At 45.3% G+C, this 26,699-nt stretch overlaps 3 protein-coding genes across 3 annotated transcripts; 2 read left to right on the top strand and 1 right to left on the bottom strand.

The window, feature by feature from the left end:
• Positions 1-10,043: 10,043 nt before the first annotated feature.
• On the top strand, positions 10,044-14,714 carry LOC123426297 (probable LRR receptor-like serine/threonine-protein kinase At2g16250). Its single transcript, XM_045110105.1, has 4 exons — positions 10,044-11,797; positions 12,710-12,838; positions 13,690-13,712; positions 13,828-14,714. Exons 1-4 carry the CDS (start codon positions 10,245-10,247, stop codon positions 14,394-14,396), a joined length of 2,274 nt encoding a protein of 757 aa, XP_044966040.1. The 5' UTR covers positions 10,044-10,244; the 3' UTR covers positions 14,397-14,714.
• Positions 14,715-14,859: 145 nt separating this feature from the next.
• LOC123426299 (transcription termination factor MTERF2, chloroplastic) lies at positions 14,860-19,835 on the top strand. Its single transcript, XM_045110107.1, has 6 exons — positions 14,860-15,452; positions 16,137-16,542; positions 17,574-17,789; positions 18,079-18,186; positions 18,984-19,258; positions 19,353-19,835. The coding sequence occupies exons 1-6, from the start codon at positions 14,896-14,898 to the stop codon at positions 19,603-19,605; spliced, it is 1,815 nt and encodes a 604-aa protein (XP_044966042.1). The 5' UTR covers positions 14,860-14,895; the 3' UTR covers positions 19,606-19,835.
• On the bottom strand, positions 19,755-26,049 carry LOC123426298 (succinate dehydrogenase [ubiquinone] flavoprotein subunit, mitochondrial). Its single transcript, XM_045110106.1, has 16 exons — positions 25,826-26,049; positions 25,420-25,575; positions 23,579-23,666; positions 23,248-23,394; positions 22,999-23,139; positions 22,479-22,564; positions 22,295-22,387; positions 22,143-22,206; positions 21,822-21,965; positions 21,536-21,723; positions 21,276-21,450; positions 21,014-21,184; positions 20,807-20,876; positions 20,595-20,715; positions 20,458-20,495; positions 19,755-20,116 (listed from the first exon to the last, which is right to left on the bottom strand). The coding sequence occupies exons 1-16, from the start codon at positions 25,898-25,900 to the stop codon at positions 20,014-20,016; spliced, it is 1,860 nt and encodes a 619-aa protein (XP_044966041.1). The 5' UTR covers positions 25,901-26,049; the 3' UTR covers positions 19,755-20,013.
• Between the last annotated feature and the right edge of the window lie 650 nt (positions 26,050-26,699).

Raw genomic sequence — 26,699 nt, 5'->3', positions numbered from 1 at the left:
CCATGCCTACACCTAGAACAAGATGTAATGCAGAGTGAGGTGCAAAGTGCCTAGTTTCAATCCACATTACTTGAATCAATGATAGTTAGCTCATGCCTTAACTCCCGGAACCTTGCTTCATCTAGGGGCTTAGTGAAAATATCTGCAAGTTGCTCTTTAGTGTTGATGAAGTGAACTTCAATATCACCTTGCTTGATATGTTCACGAATGAAGTGGTGGCGAATATCAATATGCTTGGTCTTGCTATGTTGCACCGGATTGAGGGAAATCTTGATAGCACTTTGATTGTCACATAGAAGAGGCACTTTGTCACAAGTGACGCCGTAATCCTTTAAAGTTTGCCTCATCCATAACAATTGTGCACTACAACTTGCAGCTGTCACTTACTCAGCTTCGGTAGAAGATAGTGAGACATAATTCTGCTTCTTTGAAGACCAACTTACCAGTGAACGACCAAGGAATTGGCATCCTCCAGAAGTTGACTTCCTCTCCACACAGTCTCCTGCCCAATCTGAGTCAGAATAGCCCACTAGGTTGAAGTTTGCTCCTTTGGGATACCATAGTCCAAAATTTGGGGTATGAAACAAATATCGAAAGATTTGCTTAACAGCCATAAAATGGCTTTCTTTTGGTGCAGATTGAAACCGTGCACAAATCCCTACACTCAACATGATATCCGGTCTAGATGCACAAATGTAAAGAAGGGATCCAATCATGGAGCGATATACCTTTTGATCCACTGCTTTACCATTGGGATCACTGTCAAGCTTGCATCTTATTGGCATGGGAAACTTGACCGGCTTGACATCCTCTAGCTCGAACCTCTTGAGCATGACTTGAGTGTACTTGGCTTGTTTGATAAAGGTCCCTTCTAAGCCTTGTTTAATCTCGAACCCGAGGAAGAACTTCAACTCACCCATCATAGACATCTCAAATTTCTCGGTCATTAGTGCAGCAAATTCTTCATTGAAAGATTCGTTAGGGGAACCAAAAATGATATCATCAACATATAGTTGGCATATGAACAAATCCCCTTTGACCCTCTTAGTAAAAAGAGTGGGATCTATCTTCCCAATTTCAAACCCACGATCTTGTAACAACTCAGTAAGGTACTCATACCACGCATGTGGGGCTTGTTTAAGGCCATAGAGTGCCTTATTAAGTTTGTACACTTGATTGGGGAGCTTGGGATGTTCGAACCCCGGGGGTTGTTTGACATAGACCAACTCATTTAAAGGACCATTAAGAAAAGCACTTTTCACATCCATTTGTTGTAATCTGAAATTATGATGAGAAGCAAATGCAAGCAGCATGCGAATAGATTCTAGACGAGCAACAGGGGCAAAGGTTTCATCGTAGTCGATACCCTCGACTTGGGAGTAGCCTTGAGCCACCAATCTTGCCTTGTTTCAAATCACAATCCCATTGGCATCTTGCTTGTTTTTGAAGATCCATTTGGTCCCGATGACATTATGTTCCTCCTTTGGTCTTGGCACTAAATTCCAGACTTGATTACGCTCGAAGTTGTTGAGTTCTTCATGCATGGCCATAAGCCAATCCTCATCATCGAGCGCTTCCTGTACCTGTTGAGGTTCACAATACGAAACAAACGCGTGATGCTCACAATAATTCCAAATTTGTTGACGAATGGATACTCCCCTTTTCAAACTGCCAAGCACATTCTTCATAAGATGTGACTTGACTCCCAGCTTGTTCGCAATCTTGGCTGCGCGACGCTCCAAGAGTTCTGCATTGGATAACTGGGGAGCATCGACTTGATTACTTTGCTTGCCCTTGTGTTTTGATCCTCCCTTGGCACCAGTAGCCCTCTTAGGCGCCGCAGAAGGGAATTGAGAGACAGCATCCTGATCAACTTGATTTTTGACTCGAGCAGGTTCACTGGTTTGTCCTTGTTCTTGTGGTTGCTCTTGATCTTGATCTTGTGCTTCTATTTGGTCTGGATCTTGTAGTTGCACTTGATCTTGATCTTGAGCAGATTTAGAACCTTGTGTAAGTACTTGTACATCATGGGACACATCACCATCTTTGAGCATGAGCTTGTTCAACTGGTTGAGGGTCTTCTCTTTGTTCATCGGAAGCGTGTGGGGCTTGTGAGGATGATGGCTCCACTTGAGTAGAGCATTGTCCTTCTCCTTCAGCCACAAGGGGTTCCTCAATGGGGAGTATTTGACCAATCCCCGTTCTTATTATGGCTTGGGGAGGAATTTCATCACCTACATAACATAGACCACTTTGCTCCACTTGGGAGCCATTATTTTCATCAAACTCCACGTTACATGTTTCCTCAATGAGCCCGGTGGACTTGTTGAGGACACGGTAAGCATGAGAGTTTGTAGCATAACCAACAAAGATGCCCTCTTGTGCTCTAGAATCAAATTTAGCTAAACGTGCACCTTTCTTGAGAATGAAACACTTACACCCGAATACCCGGAAGTACTTGAGATTGGGTTTGTTTCCGGTGAGAATCTCATATGGGGTCTTGTTCAAGCCTTTGCGGATATAGAGCCGATTGGACGCATGACATGCTGTGTTGATGGCTTCGGCCCAAAAGTTATATGGAGATTTGAATTCCTCCATCATTGTTCTTGCAAGGTCCATCAACGTCCGGTTCTTCCTTTCCGCCACACCATTTTGTTGAGGGGTGTATGGTGCTGAATATTGATGTTTTATTCCCTCATCACCTAGAAACTCATCCAAGGTGTAGTTCTTGAACTCGGTACCGTTGTCACTACTAATCATCAAAATCTTTGCTTCATGTTGACGTTGAGCTTCATTAGCAAAGTTGATGACAGTTTGTTGAGTCTCACTCTTCCTCTTGAAGAAATATACCCAGGTGTATCTTGAGTAGTCATCAACAATCACCAAGCAGTACTTTCTGCCCCCAAGACTATCAAATGATGGAGGACCGAAGAGATCCATATGAAGGAGCTCCAACGGCCTCTTAGTGTAAATGAGAGTCGTTGGACGATGAGCAGTTTCATGAATCTTTCCTTCAATGCAGGCACTGCAAGCACGATCTATGGCAAAACTCACATTCGTTAGTCCACGAATATGGTCCCCTTTGAGGAGACTTTGCAAAGATCTCATATTGACATGAGCTAGTCGGCGATGCGAAAGCTAGCCCACATCAACTTTAGCCATTAGACAAGTCGCAGTCTTAGTGGGTCGCTTTGAAAAGTTCACCACATAGAGACCATTTTCGACATATCCAACATAGGCTACTTTAAGAGTCTTGCTCCACAAAAGGATCACAGTATCAAGATTAAAGAATGTGGAAAAGCCCATAATTGCAAGTTGACGAACCGAAAGTAAATTGTAAGCAAGGGACTCAACAAGCATGACCTTTTCAATAGATAACTCTTGAGAGGTGACCACCTTACCAAATCCCAATACCTTTGACGATGATGCATCACCGAATTGGACATGGGTGGGCATAGATGGGGAAGGATGCACATCCACCACTAAGTCCTTGCTTCCGGTCATATGATTTGTTGCTCCACTATCGAGCAACCATGACACCCCACCGGAAGCAAATCTTGCAATAGATCAAGGCTTGGTTTTAGGTACCCATTTTTGAATGGGTCCTTTAATGTTAGAGACAAGGGTCTTAGGAACCCAAATAGCCCATTCAATGGACTCATAGTAAGAACCAACAAATGTGGCATAAACATGCCCATCACCAGAACGACATAAAACATAGGAAGGATTGAGTTTGCCGGCTGTGTTGGTAGGAATGGTTTTGCCCTTCTTGACGCTACCATTATCCACCTTGTTCATGTTCACCTCTTGAGTCCCTTCGCCCTCTTTGACAAAGATGTCCATGAGGGTAGGGGATCGTTTGTTCCCGTTCTTCCTTTTTCTTTTTGACTTGGATGTAAGTCCAAGTCCCTCCTTTCCTACCACACCCTTTTGATTGCTCAAGAGGTCGTTCAGGTTCTTCTCGCCTTGGATGCATGACACAAGGCCCTTCTCAAGTTTATCCTTCAACTTGGCATTTTCCTCCACAAGATGTACATGCTCACAACAAGGGTTAGTTGTACAAGCATTATCAATTAGAAAGAAAGGAGGACAAGTAGAGATCTCCTTGGTAAGCTTTGCTTGGAGTTGATCATGAGACTCTTTCAGGGAGAAATGATCACCTTTCAAGACCTTGTGAGCCTTGTCAAGTGTGTCAAACTCCACTTTGAGTCTGTCATGGCCAACCCTAAGAGCATCCTTTTCAGACTTAAGCATACGAGTAAGAACAGTAGCATGATCTAGTTCCTTTTGCAATTTAGAGCAATCATCGTTGTATGACTCCTCAAGAGTCAAACGAAGAGTGCGCTCCTTTTCTAGTGCAATAGATAGTTCAGCAATCTCATCGGCATAGTCACGACTATGTCCTTGCAGCTCGGAGATGGTCTCCTCATGAGACTCGATGAGTTCATTAGCCTCACCCAGTTGTTCCAAAAGAGCAAAAAAGTGCTTCTTGGGTTCTCCTTTGATCGTACACAGAAATTTGTCAAGATCATGCTCATTAAGTTCCACAACATCACTATCATCAACACAATTCAACAATGAAGGAGCAGTAGTGATGTTGGTCTTAATGTTGGGTCTTAACTGATTGATACCTTTGGCCATGAGGCACTTGGCGATGTGGTTATCGTTGGGGGCGTTGAAGAGAGACACATTCTTGGGAGAAGGGGTGGCAATGGCGACAGTCGCAGTTGCCACCATATAGTCATCATCATCATCATCGGAGGGGTACTCTTCAAGTGCCACCATACCCTTTGGGTGGGGTTTCTTGACAAAGTTGTTCTTGTTTGGGAATGACTTGGTTTTGTCTTTGCGAATGAGCTTGCCCCCATTGTCTTCCCTCTTCTCATAGGGACATTCTGCCACGAAGTGACTCACATTACCGCAGTTATAGCATGTCCTCACTCGTTGCTTGGATTTGAACCCACTTGAGTTGTTCTTGGTGAAGTTGGGTCTTGAGTTCCTCTTGTTGCCCCAGAATTGCCTTGATGCAAGAGTCATGTGCTCGTGATAAGCATACTTAGTGTCTTCAGGGCAGTTCTCCTCTTCCTCATCCTCTTCTTCTTCTTCAGAAGCAGCCTTTGCCTTTAAAGCAAGGTTGGGTGAAGCTGTCTTTTACCGAACGCGAGCAAGTGCATTGTCAGCGGTCTCGTTCATGATTGACATTGCAATGAATTCATCCAACACCTCACTGGAAGACAAGGAGTGGAAATCTGGTCGTTGGCGAATGACTGATGACATGGCTTTGTTGAAAGGCATGATGGCCTTGAGAAACTTGCGCTTGATCCATGTGTCATCCACATCCTTGCTCCCATGATCATTGAGAGCAATAGCAATAGCAGTCACCCTTCGATAGAGATCACGAGGGTCCTCATCTTCCTTCATCACAAAATCATCGGCCTTATCAAGTACCACTTCATAGTTGGACCGTTGAATGCTTGAGCTTCCCTTGTACAGCACCATAATGTGCTCCCAACAGTCCTTAGCCAGAGTGAAGGGCGCAAGTGAGGAAGATCTTCAGGAGGTACTGCGGACTATAGAATAAACAATGCAGAGTGATTATATTGATTGTCCGTTTCTTTTCTTAGAGTGAGGTTGCTTGGGTCATGAGGATAGTAGCCTTGCTCGATGATTCTCCATAAATTTGTTGAGTTGTGATTCAAATGAGACTTAATAGAAAACACCCAGTTAGCAAAATCACCCTTAACAAGCTTAGGAGGAGGACCAACAGGGTTAAGACGCGGTGTGGGAACAGGTCCTCCATAGACCATGGGAGGTGGAACTGAGGCATATGTTCCAGTCCCATCATTTTCGAGAGGGGAAGAAGGTCGCATACCTTTAGCCGCTTCCTTAGAGGAATTGGCCTCCGAATCTGTGTTGGCGGGTTTAACCACCAACGCCGGTTCGGGTGAACCTTTAATTCCCTCAGTTAACTCTTTAAGCATGGTTTTGACTTTGTTCGTCAAGGACGTCTTGAGGGCGGCCATAACCGTATTCAAGTCATCCCTTGTGACCGAAGTCAAGGCCATGGCCTCAGGTTGCCCATGGGGAACTCCCTCATCATCTTCCATACTCTTCGGGTGGTGAAACCTTTAATAAAGAGACGTGGCTCTGATACCAATTGAAAGGATCAATATGGTTGTCTAGAGGGGGGTGAATAGGCAACGACCACTTTTTAATTAATCTTAACAAGTTAGGGTTAGCAACATAAAGGTTCTCTAAAATGACAACAAGGTGAAGAACCTATATGATGTTACCAACTATAAACACTAAGGCAAGTAAGAGATAGTCTACAACAAAAGCATACACAATGTAAAGATTAGAGATAACCACAAGTGGAATCAATGAAGACGAGGATGTGTTACCGAAGTTCCTTCCCTTTGACAGGAAGTACGTCCCCGTTGGAGCGGTGTGGAGGCACAATGCTCCCCAATAAGCCACTAGGGCCACCGTATTCTCCTCACGCCCTCACACAATGCAAGGTGTCGTGATTCCACTATAGGTGCTCTTGAAGGCGGCGACCGGACCTTTACAAACAAGGTTGGGGCAAACTCCACACAAAGCTTGAAGGCTCCCAACAAGATCACGGAGCTTCACCACAATGGAATGTGGCTCCGAGGTGACCTCAACCGTCTAGGGTGCTCAAACACCCAAGAGTAACAAGATCCGCAAGGGATTAGTTGGGGGAATCAATTTTCTCTTGGTGGAAGTGTAGATCTAGGCCTTCTCAACCAATCCCTAGGAAATCAACAAGTTTGATTGGCTAAGGAGAGAGATCGGGCACTTTTGAGCTTAGGGAGCAACAATGGAGCTTGGGAGGGTCAAAGGTAGGGTTCTTGAGAAAGACGAACCCTTTATATAGTGGGGAAAAATCCAACCGTTTTCCCACTCACAGCACGAGCCCAGCATTACTACCGCTGAGCCCATGGTAGCGCAAAGATACTACCGGGCCAACCACCGCCAAGAAAGTCTTCGCAAAAAGTCCGACGAAGTACACCCGCAAGGATGGAGGTACTAAAGTCCTGGAGCGGTACTACCGCTGACCAGGGGCGGTACTAACGCTGGGCCAGCGGTACCACCGCCAGCTCTAGCGGTACTACCGCTAGGGCCATCAGTACTACCGCTAGGTGACATTTTTGCAAGATGAGAGAAACCAAAGATGGGAAAAGCTCCAAAGTTGCAGGGAAAGGGGATGGAGATAAAGTGTGTGCGTGCAAGATTGATTCCACCCAAACCTTTCCAATACGGATCCCATCTTAATAGTACGACGTTCCTACGACTCAAAAACCACCAAAGAGAATCGTAGAGGACACCGTGCTTCTGTTCCATGGAGGGTGCCGAATCGTCTTGTGCCTTTGTCATGTATTACCTGAAAGCTCAATGCACACGATTAGTCCATTAAGGTGCTATCATCAATCACCAAAATTACTTAGGCATAGATATGCCCTAACAGATGAGGACAGAGCAAGATCACATGAAATGATAGCTTCATATAGCAATGACATCATGGACCCAAACATGAAGGTTCCAAATAAGGCAATGTTACACTTGGTGCATTACATTGGGCAGCAAGACCTTCGCCAGGGGCCTTCCCCTTCTCGGCAGCAGAGAACCTCCTCACCGGCGCCATGCTGCGAGTGTGGAGGGATGGAGGTGGAAGGCGAATAAGACTGAGGCGACACAAGTCTTATTGCCCTTGCCGGGTTAAGTAGGCAACTGAGAGCAGGCGGGCGCCCCTTCGCATTCCCGGGCCCACGCCATTCGTGAGGGGAAGTGACCGCGTGGCGTGTGTACAGGCGCCACCCTCACAGAGCAATGATGGCTTGCGTAGCATCCATGCATCACATCAATCTGACGAGGCACGCCTTCGGGCACTTCGGGAACTGGAATGTTGTCGGGCCACGCGACACGTGTGAAGCCTGGCCCGCAGACATTTAGGTCCCGCGACGCTTCGGGCTGCCTCCAAGGCATCGTCAGGAAGCCAGCCCGAGCGCGCCTTGGGCCCGGGGGCTACTGTCGACGTCCTGGGAATGGGGGGGTACTCAGACCTGCCTGTCTGCGGTCCAGGGCTGGCCCACCCCATCGATTAAGCACCAGCGGGCACGGCAAGGCCCTCGTGAGAGGCCAAGCCTCACGAGGAGGAATGGAATCAAGACCCGTCGAGGCCTCCTCAATACCCCTCCGGAGCTGCAGACATTCCGAGGCAAGGCTCGGCTTCACGAGTCAAGGATGACGGAGAAGATGGAAATGGCAACCCGCAGATGGCAGAGCGGTGCAGTCCCCCCTTTGGTGCAAAGAAGGGCGGGAACCTGCGTGGATCCCAAAGGCATCTTCCAAAGGTTCCCCTTCCGGTGCAACCAAGCCGCTGCCGCCCGTCAGTAGGGCAGACGTCACCGCAGGCCTTTCCCAGCAGCGCAGACAGCTACTTTGCAGGCGAAGACCACTTTTGACAGGGGAAGCATGTTTCTTTGTCTCCCATCGAAACTGACTGTTGTGGGACCCCGTCCCACCTACGATAAGGGAGGAGGACCCTAGCCTCCACTATAAATAGAGAGGGTAGGATACCTGAGAGGGGGAGAGATCATCAGAACCCTAGAAAAACACACCAAGCCAATTGGCCTCCGGAGGCACAAAAAGCACTATACTATCTCGTTCATCAACCTTCGAGAGAGGCAATCCACCAAAGGAGGAGTAGGGTTTTACGCTTTGCAGCGACTCGAACCTGGGTAAACTATTGTGTTCCAAGTTCTCACCACCCTTGCGTGAGTTCCTAGCCTTGCCAAACGCGAAGCGAGTCTCGAAACCCGAATCTGTTGTGTGGTCTCTGCTCGCGCCCCTGAGTTCGAATCCTTAGGGTTTTGCGAAACCCGAAATCCGACAATTGTAGCTTAATTACAATGATTACTGTAGCATAATTCGGGATCACACGCAGCGTCGTACAAAGAGGGCAGTCTCCCCCGCCGCCAGCATCCGCAATGCGTGAGATTTGCGTCGCCGAAAGCCCCGCGCACCCGAGCCTCGCCCCGCGTCGAAGCCCGGCACGCCCGAGTCGCGCCCCGTCCCGCGCGCCCACCCACACCGCGTCGAACGCAAACGCCCACGCGAGTGCCGCGTCGTGCTCCAGCAAGAGCGGATGGCCCGTACCGCCCCGTCCAAGCTGGAGGAGGGAAGGGCCCGCGAGCCCCCGAGACGCGCGGGCTTCGCCCGACAACGCGCCGACGACGACGAGGAAAGGAGAGGACGGGGAGCTCGGTGGCAGCGGCTAGAGTTGGCTCCCGGGCCGCTCGCGGGAGCGACCAAAATGGATCTTCTTCACTTCAACAAGCACTTTGGGGGTTGTGATAAACCTTCATTTTCAACGTTGCAACTTTAAAGGAAGACCGAAAGATGAAGATGAAGATGGAGGTGGAGTCTTGGCACATTGTGCCGTTTCTTCACCTTTTTTTGGGTTGACTTTATTTTTCTTTCAACAAAATGGATCTTCTTCACTTCCATGTGGACACATCTGCCGTTCTCACATGCACAGCTCCGGCTCCAAGAGAAAACGACAGTGGCTGATAGCTTAGCCGGACGCGTAAACCTAGAGATCTCTCCCCATCAATTCCAAACAGTATTTAAGAAGAAAGAAAGAAAGAAGCAATCTCACTGATCAAGACGAGAAGGGGATGGACAAAACGAACATTCCTCGGTCGGTCCGAGCCCACGATTGAGCCAGCAAACCCTTCCCCACCCGCCCGAGTGGGGAAACCAGGCGACCCCACAAGCCAGTGAAACCCAGCACCCCTTACGCCCCCACTCATCCCCTCAGCCCCGTGGTCACAGACAGGTGGGCCAGCCGTTCCCGCCCCTCCGGCCGCCTTCCCACCCGTAGGGCACGGCCCGCATTGAAACGGGGCAGCGCCGAGCCCGTGGGACGGGCCCACGTGAAAGCAATCCGGGACGGCTGGAAGTGGGCCCCACAGAACCTCCGCTGTTTAGTTTACTCGGCCGCACACATGCCGGTTTCCGTTTCTTGCTTGTCTCGCCTCGCCGCCTCGCTGCCGCGGTCAACTCCTCTCCTCCTTGCCTGCCTCCACCACGTCTCCGTGCCGCCCAGAACCAGAAGCATTCCCTCAAACACCTCGCGGGCGCCTCTGACCCCGCCTCCCTCCATGGCCGCGCCCTAGAGACTACACTGTCGCAGCCGCTTCGGTGCTCCGGCTCCACCCATGCCGCACTGCCGCCTCCTCCTGGCCGCCGTGGCCCTTCTGGGGGCAGTGGCGGCCGCCGTGGCGCAGCAGCCGCTCGCGTCGCCGTCGGACCTGGCGGGGCTCTACAGCCTGCGGGCGTCGCTGGGTTTGCGGGCGCGGGAGTGGCCCGCGAGGGCCGACCCGTGCACGGCCTGGGCGGGGGTCACGTGCCGCGCCGGCCGCGTCGTGGGCGTCAGCGTCGCGGGGTTCCGCCGCACCCGCCTCGCGAGCCGCGTGCCGGCGTTCGCGGTCGACGGGCTGCGGAACCTCACAGCGCTCGAGCTCTTCAACGCATCCGGGTTCCCGCTCCCCGGCAAGGTGCCCGCGTGGTTCAGCCGCGGCCTCCCGCCGCCGCTCGCTGTGCTCGACCTCCGCTACGCCGCAGTCAATGGCACGCTCCCCGCCGATCTCGGCTCATCGGGGAACCTGACTAGGCTGCTCCTCTCCGGGAACAGCCTCTCGGGCCAGGTCCCGGAAACGCTGCTCTCCGTCAAAGGCCTTCGCGTTCTTGACCTCTCCACCAACAATTTCACCGGGGAGCTACCCAGCGTCTCGCTCGGCGCCGGTGATGTAGCGGCATCCTTGTTTAACATTTCAGGGAATTCTCTGTATGGTGTGGCCACTCATGCCATTGGGGCACTCAAGACGAGATTCCGGCTGGTGGACGTGTCAAGCAACTACCTCGATGGAAATTGGAATGGATCCGATGCAACGGTGGATGTCAGCGTGAATTGCTTCTCTGGTGTCTCTGGTCAGCGCCGCCGTGTTGATTGTGAGGACTTCTATAGGAGGGAAGGGGTAAGGCTTGTTGATTTTCCAGTGCCCACTCCTTTGCCTCAGCCATCACCGGAGAAGAGGCCTGGGATCTCCAAAAATGTACTTATTGGGGTTCTAGCAGCCGCGGCAGCATTGATGGTTATGTTTTTGGTTGCATTGCTTTTCTGCTTGACGAGGAGGAGACAAAGAGGAGGTGGGAGAGGGGTGGAAACAAATGAGGAAGGTGCACGCAGCATGCGTAGGAGGGACAGCAGCGTAAATCCTGTGGCATCATCACCGGTAGCAGTGTCCCCGAGCGCCGATGCTACTCCTAAGGACGCGATTGCTGTTTTTGGTGAGTTGACCTATGAGCAGTTGGTCCATGCCACCGGGGGCTTTGGTGACGACAACCTCCTCAAGTATGGGCATTCAGGGGATATTTACCATGGTGTGTTGGAGAATGGCGCACACGTCATCGTGAAGAAGATTGGTGTAAAGAGTATCAACAAAGTCTCAAGCGAATTGGACTTCTATTCGAGGTACTCACATGAGAGGATTGTTCCGTTGCTCGGCCATCTGGCCAACAATGATGAAGAATTTCTGTCCTACAAGTATATGCCAAAGGCGGACTTGACCAATGCATTGCACAAGAAACCTGTGGACACTGATGAAGACTTGCACTCATTGGATTGGATAACTAGACTGAAGATCGCCACTGGTGTAGCCGAGGCCATGTGCTTCCTTCATGACGAGTGCAGCCCACCATTCGTTCACAGGTATTTTGTAAATTTTATATGCTCCAAACATGTTGCTGGTACATTTCACAATACATGTGGGATATGCAATTGGAGTATTTAATCTTATGGTATAAGTTCGTTACATTTAGTTTATACTTTCCGGGGTCCTCTAAGTGGCGGTTGTGCTTTTGACTTTTTGAATACACCAGTAAAGTTCATATTTGTCAAGGCATTATTGCTGAAGAGAGAGAATCAGAGAAATATTGTAGTATATGTGAAACTTTTTTTGACCTATGATTCCCAAGTCTGAACAAAAGATTGGAGGAATATGATTTGTCTTTGTATATGGCTAGAAGAATTGACCTGATGTAGAAGTATATGATTTGGTACGACTTGTCATATTCTGGTTGTCTTGGCTAGCAAAAGTGTTACATTTTTTTTTTGTGGGGAAGTAAAAGTGTTACTTGATTGTATGTTTTTCTAATATGCATGCGGTTTCTGTACAAAGCATATATGCTGCACGAAAGAAAATCTAAGGAAGAGTTATGCAATGAAGATAAATTTGATATATGAGAATATTTTTTTTGATAGACATAAACTCTACCAAAGCCCCAAGTCTCTATTGGAGCGTAGCATTTGTCTTCGTATTTTGCCAACTGCTCTGTGGACGTCATCAGATATTCCAGTACTGTAGTACTTTTGACATAACTGGTAGTAGTCATCTTCTGTTCCACCTGCCTGTTTTGATTGCTTTATCTTTTGTTGCCATCTTATATTACTTTGACTGGTCAATGTTGTTACTTGTCATGAGGTGAGGTCAAGTATTTTAAGTTACAAGCCTTATCTCCACATCGCTGCATGTTGCTTGATACCCTAATCTTCTTCTTTGATATCGTTCTTGATATTTGATCTATTATGTTCTGAGTTCTGATTCTTTCATTGTGACTGTAGAGATATCCAAGCAAGCAGTGTGCTTCTTGATGATAAATTTGAAGTGCGACTCGGAAGTATGAGTAACATATGCGCTCAGCAAAGTGCAGGAAGCCAGAACGTTTTCTCTCGGATCTTGAGATCATCAAAGTGAGATTGCGACCTGTTTATTACTTTTTTTGACATGTTTCGTGTTAGGCTTAGAAGAAACTAATAACCATGCTAATTAACTCCCGAGCTTAATGTTGTAAAGTTTGCTCTGGGTTATCTTGATGTTAAGGCTTATATAGCATTAATATATGAAAATCATACATATGGAAATAAATGGAAGGTAAAGCAACACTACTTGTAAATCATCAATGACCCTATGTATAGAAAAGAAGCTAGAGGCATTAATCTACATAATTTATATTTTTGGTTTTACTTGACTTGCTCTAAGCAATTTGTTTGCCAGTTTCTTACTAAGTTTACTGGTACTAACTTAAATATACACAACATGCTAACAGGGACGAGTTCTGGTATTAAGTGCCTTTTATTTGCCAAAACACACCAAATAAGGACAAAACAGTAAAGGATTTTGCCATTTTGGAGCTGTTTACTTGACTAACTGTTTCTAGGACTGCAAACTGTTGATTGCAGAAACATCAGTGAATAACGAATCTTATTTTCTGGCATATTTTGATTGGTTGGTGGTTGGTACTCCCTCTGTAAGCTCTTATATTTCTTTACAGAGGAGTACTTGGTAGGCCATTGTTTAGTCACACACCTACTTACCGCCTTCTGATTCTGTTGTCTTGAGCAAACTTCAACCTTGTCCTTTTTCAGAAACTTATGTTAGTATTACCTCCGTATCAAAATATAAGACGTTTTTGTAGGCTAGTTTAGCCTACACAAACGTTTTATATTGATACGGAGTTAGCAATAGTATTTTGTTAAGCTTCTTTAGTCTTCTGAACTGGTGTTCCTAACTGACATTATTAACTGGCACTTTCTTGTGGCAGGTCCCTTGACAAGAACACATCAGGTGCATAAGTATTTCACATTTGTCCGCATGCTAATTTCATAATTGATATACAAGTCCTATATCGGCAAAAGAGAAGGAAATTTACTCTTTTTTGTGTGTCTTTCTCATGTTTCAGGCCCACCAGCAACTTGTTCATACGATGTTTACTGCTTTGGGAAGGTGATCCTTGAGCTAGTAACAGGCAATTTTGGTGTAAGTGGATCAAATGATGCTTGCTCTGAGGAGTGGTTGGCAAACACAACAAATCGCATCAGTACCAGTGACAAGGATAGCATTGCAAATATCATCGATCCTTTACTTGTCGTTGATGAGGACCATCTTGAAGAAGTTTGGGCAGTGGCGATCGTCGCAAAGACGTGTCTAAACCCAAAGCCGTCAAGGCGTCCCTCTGCTCGCTACGTCTTGAAAGCCCTGGAGAATCCGCTGAGGGTGGTCCGAGCGGGCTCCCGGTCCAACTCAGCAAGGCTCAGGAGCTCATCATCCCGGAGCTCATGGCAGTCTGCTTTTCTCCAGGGCAATCGTTACCAGAGCTACGAAGTCATGTCACCGTCAGGGCGAATGCTTGATCGCAGAAGCTCAGTTAGGTCACATATTAGCGGGGGAGAAGCTTCCTCGTCCTTCAAGAGATCTTTGCGGGAGATTGCTCCGGACCCGCAAGTGCTGGACGAAGATGTCGCTGTGTAGAGAAAAGAGAAGGTTCTATCCAGAATTTCTTTGAGGTGTTGGTGATTCTTCCTTACCTGTGTATAATTGTCAAGGTCAGAACTGTGCATAAAGAGAGGCTAAGTCGTGGGTTTTCCTTGATTGGCGCATGGAGATGGTACATGATGTTTGCAGAGTGCACATAGAGCAACAACATTCAGTACGACACAATTAATTTCTTTTGACCAAATCACATTGATTTTGACATAATCTGTAATTGCCAGTTTGATTACTTTGAGACACGATTGTTCTGGGTCCAAGGTTGAAAGAATAAGTCAATTTGAATTTTGTATTTTTAAATTCAGATGTGACCGTTTAGCAGTTGGGCCATGCCAACCTTGCCTTGTTTGTGCCGTCTGCGCGCGTGTGGATGGCAACAGTTAACCCGGCCCAAACAGTTGAAAAAAATAAAAAATACAGTAAAAAATAAACCCCCAAACAGGATAGAGCTAAACCTCGCTCCACCTTCCACTCGTCTCCAATGGCCACCACCACTCTCCCACGCTCTCACGTCGGCTTCCACCTCCACCTCCCGCTCCACACCGCCAACCCTTTCTACCCTCGCTGCTGCCGCCTCCTTCCCTCCTCCGCCACCTCATCGCGCCTCCAGAACCCGGCCACAACCACCACAACCCACTATCCCATCCTCCCGCCCGCCCCCTCCACTTCCCTCCTCGCCGCCGAGGAGGCCTCCCTCGCCCCGCGCCGCACCCACCGGTTCCCGGGCTCCGTCGCGTCCCCGCGCATCCAGGACCTCCGGGATGACCTCGACGTCCCTGCCGACGATGACGTCCTGCTGCGTGCGCTCGAGGTGCGCCGCGCTGTGGCCACCGAGGCGCTCGTGGCCGCGCTCAGCGGCGGGAAGGCCGGGGGCCTCACCTACGTCAACAACCTCACTTCACGGATGGGCGCCTTCGTCGACCGCATCGTCGTCGGAGCCGCCGCCATGCGGCGCGACCGCCCCGAGCTCGCGCACCAGTCCTTCAACGCGCGGGCGCGGACCTACATCCAGGAATCGGGCGTGGTCGACCTAGTCAAGTAAACGTTGCAGCGTCCCCTCTTCTTCTTCTTGTTCAATTCTTCTCCTCTGTTTATTTATTCTCAGGTACCGATCACATGAACTGCAACAATGTAACTACGAGACTCGGATGAAATCTTGTTTTTGTGTGAGCAAAAGCTATATAAATCTACTTATATGACTTGTCATTTAATAACAAAGGGAAAAGAAAAATCATATTCTAAGTTGGTCCATCTGATCTGAGCGAGAAGCTTGACCACCACTCACCTCACCTAGCCGGTTTCAAGACATTTTGTTAGGCATGAAATCAAAGTGCCCTCATTTCAGTGACCGACCACCACAATCACAAGCTTAGTTATAACCCCTCTGTCAACAAGTTCCATTGTGATTATTTTCCAATTCCTGCCTCATTCTTATTAAATTTTAAATTCTAGTTATCTTGCTCTACTTGAGCTGATTGATTTTTCTTTTCAGTTTTAGTTCTCTAAGCTGCATTTATTTGATGCATTTTCACACTGTTGTGCACCTATTTAAACATTTCGTTTTGAACCGACATGATAAGTAACTGTGCGAAGCCCTAATCATGGCATTGTTCCTATTTGCCAGCAAAAACTCCTAAGTTATTCGCAAACTCTGAAATAGTGTATTTCATAATATATGTACGTAGTTTCCTAGCTAGTACTGAAACAATACATTCACTTCAGGTGGTTCAAGCACAACTCGTTGACATATCCCCAAATTGCGAAAGTAGTTTGTTCCTGTTCTGGTGATCTGGAGAAAGTGAGAAGGATGCTAAAGTGGTTGAGATCAATTTATGTGAAAGGAGAATTTTTGGGACGTGTGCTTGCGAAGGGTGAATCCCTTTTGAGTCGCAGTTTTGAAGAATTGGAAGAGATTACTGGCTATCTGGAATGCTGTGGTGTTAGGAGAGACTGGATTGGTCATGTGGTCAGTAGATGTCCACAGCTATTGGATTTTTCCTTGGCTGAGTTAGAGACACGAGTGCGATTTTATACAGATATGGGAATGAATGAGAATGACTTCGGCACTATGGTCTATGATTATCCAAAAGTTCTTGGGTTTTTCAGCCTAGAAGAGATGAACAGTAAGGTGTTTACTGCACATTAAGTTTTGCTCCGTGCTATTTTTCTTTCTGCACCTTGCCCATTTGGAAGAATATTTGACACCATTTTTTCCTTCAATTTATCCCCTTTCTCTTACTATTGTTATGGAAGAGTCGATTTTAATCTTCAGATTATTGAAGATCAATTCATATTCTGTTTGCTACTTAAAGAACATTGGCAGAGCAAAATTAAACTGACGGTTCCCTTTTGGATGGGCATCAATGATTGCACGGTGTTGGCCGCCATATGATTATAACCGATCTAACACTGAACTGATAATGAGTAGTGAAAGTAAATTTCTTGTATTTCTGGGAGATATTGTTATATGACTTTGGATTAATGAAAATCTTGTCTTGACATGCTAAGTTATCTCCCCTAGAGCTAGTAGGTTGATGGCTTGCATGCCCGACACATGTTTTGGCCTTGCTTGTGTGTTCATAACTCAAAATAGGTGACCTAATGGCCTAAACATACCAATAGTCACCAAATTCATAGGGGCTACTGAGGAGTGGGCTATGATCTTCTTAAGACCGATCTGTCTTCAAGTGGTCAAGGAAGTATATTTTATAGCAATCGCGCCAATGTGTCGCTTCGGGGGGCATGGTATATCTTAGAAACAGGACACAGTCCTCTACATTGGCTCCGGGTAACCATTAAAGAACTGGTACCATAGGAACTTTGATGACAAAAGAGGCGAAAAAAGAAATCCATAGAAGGATTTGGCGCTGCTCACTTAATTCAGTGGTTAGTAAGATCTTTAAATTGGTGACTCTTGTTTGGAGAAGAATCAACATAATAGCTAATAGCAGAAAAACGGATCCAAGTAAAGTACTCCCTCTGTCTCAAAATGTAAGCCAAAAAACATCTTGCATTTTGAGAAAGAGGGAGTATATAGGAAAAACTGAGTTCTTGAATTCGATATTTCAGTTTGTCATTGTTAATTGTATATCAATGGTTGTTTGTACTCCATAATTAGAACAAATTCTGTGCCAAAAATAATGGCATTATGGCTCACAGGTTCAATATCTGAAAGAGTTTGGTTTGAGCACAGAAGAACTTGGAAAAATGCTGGCTTATAAGCCACAGCTCATGGCCTGCAGCATAGAAGAAAGGTGGAAGCCACTTGTGAAGTACCTATATCGTTTAAACATTTCACGGGATGGTATGAAGCGTATGTTGGTGGTCCAACCTACGATTTTCTGTCTTGACTTAGAGACAGTAATTGCACCAAAGGTACCCCTTAATAAATAGCACCATGCATGCATTTTGATGCTACTTATGAGTTATTGACTGCAGGATACTATGATTCACTGCCTGTTCACAAAATATATTATGATCTGTTAAACATGTTCTTTAACACTCTGATAGGAGTAACTACCTTTTTTTACTCTTAAGAGTAACTACCTTTTGTATATCTGAGAAAAGTGTACAAATTGGATTTCTAGTTCTGAATGTTCTGATGTATTGCTTGTTGACAGTTGACCCTTGACCCTTCTCATTTCTATCCGATCAATTCTTCTAGGTACAATTTCTTCAGGATATTGGTGTGAGGAATGATGCAGTCGGCAATGTGCTCGTGAAGTTCCCCCCTGTACTAACTTATAGTCTGTACAGGAAGTTACGCCCAGTGGTTAGTTCTCGTATCATTTTATTTCATCATGTTTCAGAATGCTTTCCGTAGGATAAGTGTAGGTACATCATAAGTGTAGTTATTCAAATCCATGGTTTTCGAGTCGCGACTCATGTGAGTCGCTCTGGGGTAGTGACTCGGAAGAAGTCGTGCCTGCAGTTGCGACTAGTCACGACTCGTGACTCGAGTCGACATTTTTTTGCGACCGCGACTCGAAATCCATGTCCGAATCTCATTAAGCCTCGGTATGAAGCGGTAAAACTTCATCCTTAGCACAACTAAACCATATGTTGTTTGTTCAATCTTCATATTTGTCCAGCTATAGACCTAAGTTGCTACGGTCCAGAGTAACCAAACATACACTTAGTAAATACGCAGGCACGTTTTTACTTTTCTCGAAACGCACCTACAAGCACACCTTTTTGCATTAGAAGAGAAAATCCAACTCCAAGACCAAGAGAGCACCAGTGCCCCCAATAGTGACGACAACCTAAACCACTCGAAGTGCATAAACGCAGACCAGCTGACGAGCAAAAATGAGCACATAAAATGAAAAGAATGAGACCCTCCTCACTGGGCCACAGCAAACGGGTGAGCGGTCATTTGGACATGATTTTTTTAGTTAGCTAGTTACAGAATAAAATGGTGAACCTGACAGATTATGTTGGATAGGGAGCCAGAGAGGGAACACAGTTCATCCTAATGCAGTGTTCCTGCGTTTGTTTATAGGAGATTTGCTTTCAATATGCTGTCTGCCATGTTCTGCCACATTCGGCTCATGTGTCTCGGAACTGCAGATTATATTCCTGAGGACAAAAGCTGGAGTAACAGAGGATGACATTGGTAAGGTCATTGCGTTGGACCCGCAGCTCATGGGCTGCAGCATCACACACAAACTGGAAGCCAGCGTCAAGTACTTCCGGTCACTGGGCATCTACCACTTGGTACTCGGTCAGATGGTTGCTGACTTCCCGACGCTCCTCCGATACAATGTGGATGTTCTAAGGCCAAAATACCAGTACCTTAGGCGCGTCATGGTACGGCCGCTGAAAGATCTGATCGAGTTCCCCCGGTGAGTCTACCACATTCATATCCTCTCCTGAGAAGAGAATATGTAGATGAGATCATACAAGCTGATGCTTCTTCTCATCCTTGTGCCTGGCCAGGTTTTTCAGCTACTCTTTGGAGCACAGGATAGAGCCTCGGCACAGGGTTCTGGTGGCCAACAGGATAAACATGAAGCTGCGCTACATGCTGCCTGGTTCCGATGAGGAGTTTGCGCAGAGGGTGCGAGAGGCCGTCGAGAGGAGAGCGAGGTTTGAAGCCGGAGAGGCTACTCTAGAGACATCAGGTGCGCCAGAAACACCCAGCGGCAACGGAGATGGCGCAGCAGCAGCGTGTCAAAAGATTGAGGCATAACAGACGGTATCTTTCAAGAAACAAGAAATCCATGTCGTTGACTTGTACATATTCCTGTGCCACGTTTGCGGACTGTGTCCTTTAGCAGTGTTGGCGGTGCTCACTGTGAGCCTATTTGATGCTACTCAATTTATTTTATTTTGCATAAGTAAGGTAGAACATCATCATCACTACTTATAAATATCTGGTTGGGCACGAAAGCAGCTATTATAAAATTTCATTTACACCAAGGTACTCTGAAAGGGGCAGGTTAGGCACTAGTATTTTCTTTTATTTCTCATGAATTACACAGGAGACAGGATACACAGGGAAAACAGGATGAAATTCAGCTGAAACTCTCAGCTAGAGAATACCCACCACATGCTTTATTAACAACCTTAATTAAATCACCGAGCTGAGACGCATCAATCAGTATACGCGTGCTTTCGGTGGGAACGACTCGATTTCATCATCCAATGTGTTCATATGGACTGGCCTGTATGCCAATCGTACCTTCTCATTCTCCCAGTACCTGTAAAGCACATGACAAATCACATCAAGCCCGGATCACAACTGTTAAATGACCACATCATGCTGCACGTTATACTTTCATAGATATATAAGTCACTGCATTTATCGTAATGATGCATGCCATATATCACAAGCATTGAATTACACTACTCCCTCCGGTCCATATTATTGTCGCTGCTTTTGTAAAAGTATTACAAGTTGTACTAAGCAGCTGACAGTTAATATGAGTTATAGTAAAGCAGCGGAAATTAATATGGATCGGAGGGAGTATTATAATTTGTTTCACTCCACAAATCTGTTTGACATGAAGCTTACTGAAGAGAAGACGATCAAGATACTTACCCCAGTGAGTGCTTCATCCAATGCTCATCGTCTCTTGTCTGTAAGAAACGAGGAGAAACAATTACAGTTATTACTACATAGAAGCATGCAGGTGCAAGGAAGAAGAAACAGTAAAACAAATAGGCCAAGTAGCAAACCGTGAAATCTTCACGAGCATGAGCTCCTCTGCTTTCCTTCCGAGCCTCTGCTGAATACATAGTTATGCATGCATTTATCAACAGGTTTTCCAGCTCTATGGTTTCTATCAAGTCTGAGTTCCTGTAGCAACAAATAACAACGAAAATGGGTGATTATATTACTGATACAAGTCAAACTGGTTCATACGATTCCTGTGAGGAATAACATATACCATATGAGGCTTCGGTCATTGATCTTCACGTCATGATAACTTTCCCATGCTTTGCTGATCAGTTGACAACCTAATAAACATATGACCAGTGAGAATTCATTGATAAAATGATAATTATAACAAAAAATAGCGTCTCTTCCTGCTTGTGTATCTTTACTAATGTCGTTCTTGCTTCCTGCTACTAATAGCCCTAAGAATTTCCCTTACCTTCTTCAAGTGTTTCTTGTGTACGGAAAACTGCAGCGTTATTTTGCATAATACGTTGTGTGTTGAGACGGATCTTGGAAGTTGGCAATGACCCATTTGCATTTCTCAGCTTGTCCAACCATGCTATAGTCTTCTCCCCTGCACCTTTTTCAAGAGGTTTCTGCTTGTCGCCTGCAATATAGATATAGTGAGTCATTCACATCAGGTGTATAAGGAAGAACCAAGAAAGCAATGAGATACAGAACAAAAGAAAGGAGCTTACCTGGTTTAGAAATCTCAGCCACCCTGTTTGCACAAGCTCTGCCAAACACAACTATGTCAAGAAGTGAATTTGCACCCAAACGATTTGCACCATGAACAGACGCACACGCTGCTTCTCCAGCAGCCATTAAACCAGGAATGACAGTATCTGGATTATCACCCTTGATATCCACAACCTAATAATATTTAAAACACAACACCTATTAGGAGAACAGCAAATATGATACATGATCATGTTTAAGACGGTTACTCAAGACGAACCTCCCCATGGTAGTTTGTTGGGATCCCACCCATGTTGTAGTGAACCGTAGGCAAAACTGGAATGGGCTCCTTGGTGACGTCAACACCAGCAAAAATAGCAGCAGTTTCAGATATACCAGGAAGTCTTTCCTTGAGAACTTCAGGAGGCAGGTGGTTAAGATGCAAATAGATGTGATCCTTCAATGGCCCTGAGATAACCAGATAAAAGGATCAGGCTGACGTGAATAAGCCACACAATTTGGCAACTTTTTGAACATTAAAAAATATGACTAAGACTACTACTTACCAACACCACGTCCTTCTCTAATTTCCATTGTCATGGATCTTGAAACAACATCACGAGAAGCAAGATCCTTTGCAGTAGGAGCATATCGTTCCATGAAACGCTCACCTTCACTGTTCCTAAGAATACCACCCTCACCACGGGATCCTGAGAACCGAGTGAGATCAACAAGGTAAACAAGTTGTCAGAGAAGAGAAAAAAGGGGGCTTAACAGACAAGTACAACATCAACTCCAGAAATACATCATCCATAGATTAGGGGGTTTTATGAACAAGTGGCTTCCCTAAAGATAACAACAGTGAGAAATAGTAGAATATATACAACCTTCAGTGATGAGGCATCCAGCACCATATATGCCCGTAGGATGGAACTGAACGAACTCAAGATCCTGCGATGCATATATCACGCAAGCATAATCAAACAGGATAATAGAAGATGAACTTAAAAATTAGCATCAGCATTAGATAATAACAAACCTGAAGGGGTAAACCAGCACGTGCAACCATGGCATTGCCATCTCCAGTACATGTGTGAGCTGAGGTTGCTGAGAAGTAGGCCCTGCCGTAACCCTACTTCCATAACCCAAGAACAATTTCACGGCTAAAGTAAGAAAGCACAAACAATTTATACATACAAAAACAAATTGTAAAAAAATATTACCCCTGTAGCTAGAATTGTATTTGTTGCACGGAAACGGTGAAGGGTGCCATCCTCCATGTTTAAGGCAATGACTCCCTGGCAGTTACCTGAAATATCATTATGCGTTAATTACTCGTATTGACACCATCAAAAGCTCGAAACAATCTTCATGAATCCAATACAAAAACTACAAAAGCAGCAGCAGAAGTGCAAGCATGTGAATGTCGTTATCAACAGAACAACAAAAGGAGACAACAAACACTTTGGGAGAACTATGTAACAAGCAGGCTCGGGTTCGTGGGCAACGGCATAGATAATAGAACATGCCATGGTTCATGTGCAATGGCTTCTAGTGAGTTATTAAGTTCTAACAGATGTCTCTGTTGCACTTTGCCACAAGAAAACAAGTCGAATCTAAGATGTCTGACAGAGCAATTCATTTCAATTCGAGATGATTTTATCTAATTCAAACTGAACCTCGTGTGCTACCAGATATGAGGGATGAAGGTACATGGCAATATGAATAACATAGTTATCTTACCTTCATTGTCCATGAGAAGGTCTAGTGCAAAATATTCTACAAAAAACTGAGTGTTATGCTTCATGGCTTGACCATATAACGTGTGGAGCATAGCATGTCCTGTCCTGTCAGCAGCACATGCACATCGGTAGGCCTGTCCGCCTGATGATAGCAGATAGTGCTAGGATGAGGAATAAGATACATACGAAGGTTCACCCGCAAAAAACAATACATATGAAGGTTTCCTTTTTATACTTTAGTTAAAAGTACCTTTCCCAAAATCTAAACTCTGGCCTCCAAAGGCACGTTGGTATATCTTTCCATCTTCAGTTCTTGAAAATGGCAATCCATAATTTTCAAGTTCTATAACAGCTTTTGGTGCTTCTCTGCACATATATTGGATAGAATCTTGATCACCTGGAGGTGGATTAGAATGGCATATTATAAAGAAATTTCAATGAAGTTCTGTTGGTTCTGTTAAAAATGAATGGGGTTTCACGCCAGTTGCTTAAAAAGATATCAGTTCGCATTAGCTCTCAAATTTCTATGATTATAACCTCTACATATTTTCCCTAAAATATCAAATTTGTGAGTAGCTTACCAAGCCAGTCACTTCCCTTGACTGTATCATACATATGCCACCTCCAGTCATCTTCGCTCATGTTTCCTAGAGCAGCATTTATGCCTCCCTGCATACATTCTTGCATGTTAGTGCATGCCCAAAGCCAATAAAACCTTACACAATAACTCACAACTAAAGAGGATATCTAGCACTTCATATTCATAGTGCAAAAGACAACATGGCTGAAAGTGACCTTACACCTACATGGAAAATGCGAGTCAAGCAAGCACAGCTCAGTGGCATAGTAGCACAGAAATTTGTCAGATAAAATGCATGCTGACAAATTCAAGAGTTTCGACATTACAAACATAGGATGGTACGACATCAATATGAATATTCCTTAACACAATAAGCTTACAAGTCAAGGAAAGCACACAGAAGTCCTGAACATCACATCTGCTTTAGCATGAAAAATGCATTGCTGAGAATATTACACCTACTTCAGGGATGCAAATAATGAGGTTACACATAATTCACAGAAATTTAAGCCCACGTATCATTTAATTTTTGGACCAAACACAGCAGAACTTTGGCTTATTCTATACAAGACTTTATTCACTACCTGTTCACCCCTAACAAACTGTTAATTATGAAATCCAGCAGTCTGAGAACAGATGCTCCATTCCTCCTTGCAAATTGCAACAAAATTGATCCAATCTAATGCTCAGGCTAGCATCGGCTAGAACCACTTGACTGCCTTTCACTATACTACTCTCTTACTCACTTGATTAGAGTACTATACAAGGAGTACCAGAGAAAAATAAATAGCCCTACCAAATGGTAATTTATTGGCATGCGAGGGCGGCAGTTCAACGGAGTTTGCCATGGGGATCATCTATGCCTCGGAAGGTCACCACAAGAAGGGAAAAATCAATGATCATCATGGGGGCTTGGGAGCTATGGCAGGAGAGAAACAACCGCACTTTCAGAGTGGTGTTGCGCCTGTCACCGGCATAGTCATGTGATCAGGAGAAGTTCGGATCTTTGGCGTATGGCCGGTGCAAAATATCTGGAGACCCCTTTCGGGGATCCGTCGTGAGAGCTAAGGAACTTCTTTCAGGCCCTTTCGAGGCCTTCTTGTTTTTCTTTTACTGTTCTTTTACTTTCCTCGGATCACCGGATCAGCCTGTTACTGCTTAATATATATAAAAAGCCAGAGTTTTGCTGGATCTTTAAAGAAAATCATCCTATTCCAAAACTTGACTAACCAAAGGAAATTAGCAACAAACCATACACGAAAAAAGAAACAATTTCCATCTTATAACTCAGAACTCCGATATGTCTTGCAGCGAATTTTATTTCAGTAATAAATAGAATAACATGATAAGATAAACAGATACCTAGGGTTTGCGATGACAACAGGATCAGCCTGTTACTGCTTAATATATATAAAAAGGGCAGAGTTTTGCTGGATCTTTCCCAAAAAAAAAAATCCTATTCCAAAACTTTGACTAACCAAAGGAAATTAGCACCAAACCGTACACGAAAAAAGAAACAGTTTCCGTACGTCTTATAACTCAGAATTCCGATATGTCTTGCAGCGGATTTCATTTCAGTAATAAATAAAGTAACAGGATAAACAGATACCCAGGGTTTGCATGATAACAGGATCAGCCGATATTTATTACAGAATATAACAGAATTTCATTGCAGCGAATTTCATTTCAGTAAGGAAATTAGCACCAAACCGTACACGAAAAAAGAAACAGTTTCCGTACGTCTTATAACTCAGAATTCCGATATGTCTTGCAGCGAATTTCATTTCAGTAATAATAAAAAGAATAACAGGATATAACCAGAGTTTGCGAAGATAATTATACCTGCGCTGCGACGGTATGCGACCGCGTGGGGAAGAGCTTGGTGATGCAGGCGGTGTTGAAGCCGTGCTCCGAGAGCCCGATGGCCGCCCGGAGACCTGCGCCTCCTGCGCCCACCACCACCGCGTCATACGAGTGGTCCACCACCGTGTACGAAGACTGCAAATTCTCACGGACACAGAAGACCAATCAATCGTCGTACATTCCTCGAACACTAAACCATCTCATCGCATAGAAAACCAAGATTACTCTATTTTTTGCCAAAGGAAACCAAGATTATCCGAAGAAACAGGTGGAATTTACACCTAAAAACCTCCAGCTCCGCGATCAACTATAAGAATAATCGAAAATTCCGGGAAAAACTACGTCAATCAGATGAAGTGGAGGCAAAACAGGGGATCGAGAGTACCGAGGTGGTGGAGAAGAGCCTGGAGGCGGAGGCCTTGGCCTTGGAGAGGCCGCGCGAGACGCAGCCGCGCCACATCTCGAGTAGATCTCAGGGCACGCTCGTGTTGGGGGTTTCGAGTGATGCTGGCGTTGGTGCGCGCCGAGAGAGGAGGGGCTGGCGGAGGCGGAGGCGGTGGCGGTGGCGGTGGAGAAGACGAATGGGAGATCGTTTATGCAGGGGTTTAGATGACAGTTTTGCACCTGCGGCTCGGTAGCTTTTACGATTCTGCCACTGCTATATTTCCCATTCCATTTTCTTCTTGTTTGGTTATCTTTTCAAAGTAATATATTTACCACTTTCTCTATAAACTAATAACTAAAATAGTAATTTAAACACTCTTATATTTAATACTCCCTCCGTTCATTTTTATAAGTCATTTCATACAACTGAAATCGAGCTGTTTTGCACCTTGTCTAAAATGTCTACAACATCTTATAAAACTGAACATGAATAGTACTTTCTCCATCCAGAAATAATTGTCATAGAAATGAATGTATCTACATGTACTTTAGTTTAGATACATTCATTTATATCCTTTTTATGACAGGTAATTTCGGATGAAGGAAATACTAAACTTGAATCATTTATTTTAAAACGGACAGTGTATAAAATATCAGTGTACTAATGTTTCACACCATCTTCTATTTAATGTTATTTATTCTTTTTAAGCATCACTCCATTATATTTATTAAATTGTATAATATTTGCCATCAATTGCCGTTTGGCAGTTCATCTATCTAGAAACTGCACAAAAATCCTTATTAAAACCTCAATTTTAACAATTATTATACCAGATCATCTTGCGATCTGCATGACGCTCTTCTCTACTAATGTT

The sequence above is a fragment of the Hordeum vulgare genome, chromosome 2H, assembly GCF_904849725.1.
Source record: "Hordeum vulgare subsp. vulgare chromosome 2H, MorexV3_pseudomolecules_assembly, whole genome shotgun sequence".
Lineage (NCBI taxonomy): Eukaryota > Viridiplantae > Streptophyta > Magnoliopsida > Poales > Poaceae > Hordeum > Hordeum vulgare.
Note: the sequence above shows the minus strand (reverse complement) of the source record. Positions and strands in the feature narration are given on the sequence as shown.

Bases quoted from the DNA above. Each gene is read 5' to 3' on its own strand.
- LOC123426298 (XM_045110106.1), bottom strand. From the start codon at position 25,900: ATGTGGCGCGGCTGCGTCTCGCGCGGCCTCTCCAAGGCCAAGGCCTCC. The intron at 25,576-25,825 runs GTACTCTCGATC...GAGAATTTGCAG, and splicing joins GGCTCTTCTCCACCACCTCG to TCTTCGTACACGGTGGTGGA. The intron at 21,451-21,535 runs GTTCGTCTTGAG...AAATATTATTAG, and splicing joins CAACAAACTACCATGGGGAG to GTTGTGGATATCAAGGGTGA.
- LOC123426297 (XM_045110105.1), top strand. From the start codon at position 10,245: ATGCCGCACTGCCGCCTCCTCCTGGCCGCCGTGGCCCTTCTGGGGGCA. The intron at 11,798-12,709 runs GTATTTTGTAAA...TTGTGACTGTAG, and splicing joins AGCCCACCATTCGTTCACAG to AGATATCCAAGCAAGCAGTG. The intron at 13,713-13,827 runs GTGCATAAGTAT...CTCATGTTTCAG, and splicing joins CCTTGACAAGAACACATCAG to GCCCACCAGCAACTTGTTCA.
- LOC123426299 (XM_045110107.1), top strand. From the start codon at position 14,896: ATGGCCACCACCACTCTCCCACGCTCTCACGTCGGCTTCCACCTCCAC. The intron at 16,543-17,573 runs GTGTTTACTGCA...TATGGCTCACAG, and splicing joins TAGAAGAGATGAACAGTAAG to GTTCAATATCTGAAAGAGTT. The intron at 18,187-18,983 runs GTTAGTTCTCGT...TCGGAACTGCAG, and splicing joins ACAGGAAGTTACGCCCAGTG to ATTATATTCCTGAGGACAAA.